The sequence below is a fragment of the Hermetia illucens genome, chromosome 2 (genome assembly GCF_905115235.1).
Source record: "Hermetia illucens chromosome 2, iHerIll2.2.curated.20191125, whole genome shotgun sequence".
Taxonomy (NCBI): Eukaryota; Metazoa; Arthropoda; class Insecta; order Diptera; family Stratiomyidae; genus Hermetia; species Hermetia illucens.
In genome coordinates, this window is record NC_051850.1 from 15,490,864 (window position 1) to 15,494,314 (window position 3,451).

The 3,451-nt window shown below is 38.7% G+C and overlaps 1 protein-coding gene across 1 annotated transcript; it reads left to right on the plus strand.

Annotated features, from left to right (window-relative positions):
* The first annotated feature begins 414 nt into the window (after window positions 1–414).
* On the plus strand, window positions 415–2,022 carry LOC119647678. The gene has a single exon (XM_038048758.1). It carries the CDS (start codon window positions 415–417, stop codon window positions 2,020–2,022), a length of 1,608 nt encoding a protein of 535 aa, XP_037904686.1.
* Window positions 2,023–3,451: the final 1,429 nt, after the last annotated feature.

A 3,451-nucleotide genomic window follows, 5' to 3' on the forward strand; every position in this document is an offset into this window, starting at 1 on the left:
ACATGTTTGTTGTCAACGCAACTTTGGAAGGACATGAGCCTGGCCTGTATCCTATGTTTATATAAGGCCATGTTGGAGATCGCAAATTAAACTTCAAACTTTCACAAGCACCACTGATCCCCAGGAGGAACCAGGATATTACCCATAGCAGCAATTGAATCCTTCCAAAAACAAAAAAATACAAAGCGGCCAATAGGTGAAGCAATATTTTTCAACATTAGGCCTTGTTCTTGGGGCAGGTATTAGTCTTGGCAAGATAGCTCAACAGATGTGATGTATCCTTTTCAACCTATAAAGTTACTCGAAATATTACTTATACTTACTTCGCTTCCATTTTGCGTTAGTGATGGCATGACAGATACTTTGATCGAAATAGTTTCCACGGTTTCCGCAAAATCCGTTGTTTTCGTAACAATGGATGGAGATCATGGGCCGGATTCCTCATTCACGATAAACAGAGTTATGAGAACGGTTAGTGCGGCTTTTCTGATTTTCTCGCGTAGTGGATATCATGTAGCACCACTCACTGGTAGCGAAATCCTCCTGTTGGCTTTTATTAACAAAAATAATGCAGTGACCGTACAGAACATTGTTTGGGACATACTGACAACGACCCGTTCCAGCAAAGTTATCTTCGTATGTGAAAGTGGTTGCCTAAACATCCTCGACGAGCTGTTGGTAGTGTCCTGGGATTCTGATATGTCAAACGTTGCAGTGTTAGCCGGAGATCCAGTTCAAATATTCACATACAACCCTTTCGAAATACCTCGGATTAGAAACTTAACAACCACCAGGAAACCTTTGAATTTATTTTATAATAAATTCCGTGATTTAAGGGGGGAGTCAATAAGGGTTGTTTTCGAAAAATTTACACCAAATGCTTTTTTTTATGCGAACAAAGAAGGGGAGCTAGTGGTGGGTGGATTTAGTGGTCACACATTTCGGACTTATGCAGAAAAACGTAACGCAACCCCTGTATATCTTCATTATAAAACAGACGATTACAGAACTGAAATTTCAAACTTGTTTGAAAATGGATCTCTTGAAATGGCGATTCACATTCCCATTGCACCGGAAGACCGCAACTGCATTTACAACAATATCGTAGAACATATAAAGTGGTGCGCTTTGGTTCCGGCTCCGAAGAGAGTTCCAATATATTTAAATATTTTGCAACCATTCCAGGATGATGTTTGGGCCCTCATAATTTTTGGGGTGATTTATTCAACTGTGCTGTTGCATATATCTACCAAACTCACGGAGGGCAAGAGTAATGTTGGTTTAAAATTTCTTGAAAGTTTCAAATTATTCCTACGTATGGCAACTATTGAACATTATCGTAAAGTTAATAAAAGATACTACCTTGTTTTCTTCCCAATTTTCTTCCTTGGATTAATTTTGTCCCAACTGTATCTCGCTCATTTGGCCAGTATTCTTACTACTCCCATTTGGGAGAAAGGAATTAAAACAATTGATGACATCCGAAAGGCGAAACTTCGTATACTTGGTACTGACTATCCACTGGAAAGAAACGTGTTTTCAGTGGAGGACATGAAAGATTACCACGATCTGGTACAAAATATGACCGACCACGAAATGATTATTTGGCTTAAAAATTTGAACAACACAAATGTTATAATGAGTTTAAGCGATAAAATATATTTGACCCTGCTAAGGCAAATAGGTCTGCCAGAACCAAAATTCACTGATCCTGGAATATGTCTTGGGGCCTATGGATATGCACATGCAATGAAGTTGGAATTTCGCTATAAAGAGGACTATCACTGGCACATACTAATGGTTGGACAAGCAGGATTCAAAGATAAATGGCGGAAAGATACTTATGTCCAATTGGTTGAGGCGGGTTTGGTGAAACGATCCACAGAGGGAGAAAATCGCATATGGACTTTGAGCGTCGACTTCTTTGAATTGATTTTTGCTGTACTTACTTCAGGATTATTGCTATCTGGTGTAGTGTTTATAGTTGAGTTAGAAATAGGAATCCGTCAAAAGAGAAAATAGAATTGGAGATGATATTGTACAATTAAATTAATTTGTTTTGAGTGAGAAAATACAATATATTATCTTCTTTAAAGAAAACGGGTTTTTCTTATTATGGACAAACACTTTGCATTTCATTTTTAGGGAAGAAATCAGTGACGAAAAAGTGAACAGAATTAATTGTCACTGGATCTAATTAAATGCCACACATAAGAGACGGCCAAGGAAGTGTTGTCCTTATTTACTATCCTTCCAAGCGGTGCATTATAAAAAACCGTAACGATCAAAAATTACTAATTACTTTTTACGGGAGACAACTTAAAGTAAGCTAAAGCATCCGGCCCAAGCCTATATCCGAGAAAAACGACCGACTCTATCTAGATCACCCCATACCATTACCAAACGGGGCGACTGTTAAAAGACAAAAAGGAAGTTATTTGCGCCAGACTTTCCAGTATGATCCTTAATATTCAGGCCCATATTATTACAAAATATTACGGATCTTGGATGAACTTAAGGTGGATGTGCATTAATTTTCAAAATATCATTATTAATTCGATTTGAGCAGATATTCCAATGGGCAATATTTCTACATACCATGCGCAAATTTTTCGGTGAGAGTAGATTCTGAGGAGGGGTCCCTAAAGTAATTGACCTCGTTTAGACCCCCTCATTCCTCCTCTTTGCATCCAGTATCAAAGCAAGTAATTGCTTCGAAAAGGCTAATCCAGACCATCCCACCCCCTTGGCTATATTCGGTTGAAAACAAATGCTTCACCAATCTTTTACTTTGGCGGTGACCCCCCTTAAGTTTAATGTGGAACAATATAATTCAACACATGTGGACAGGCAGTTCGAATACGCACAAGACATTAGAGCTTAATTCCATTAATACAGCTTCAATCTGAAGTTCCGTCAACTATATACTGACGATATCTTCAAGTTGTTTATCTTCTACCAGAATTGCTATGCCGTCATCATAACCAATAAGTGTACCTTGTCGCAGGAATTTAATGTGTAGCATACGGTTATACATCACATTCCAGAGTAATCAATTCAGTACCGATTCTTACGACGATGGGCATTCTGTTCACGAAATAGTTCCTGATGATTAACTAAGATCTTATAACATGCTGCCATTGCGCAGAGTTAAAAGCACTCCTCACATTGACGGGGATGAAAGCGTAGCATTATTTAATATCGCCCTGTCATCTTATATGTGTGATTGCTTTTCTGCTAGATTTACCATTGCGTCGATGGTGGACTGTTGATCGAGTAACGCGAAATCCTTAGTACTTCCGGATAGCAACAGTAGCCTTGATATGCAAACACAACGATTTCCATCTTTCGTAATAAAGCTGAGTGCTTGACCTACGGTGCCATGATTCCTTTCCGCTTAACCATTGCCACTCCTAGGCACAAATTGATGTTGGCCTCTTCGCAACTTTTT

Coding starts and splice junctions, on each gene's coding strand:
- LOC119647678 (XM_038048758.1), top strand. CDS start 415: ATGGATGGAGATCATGGGCCGGATTCCTCATTCACGATAAACAGAGTT.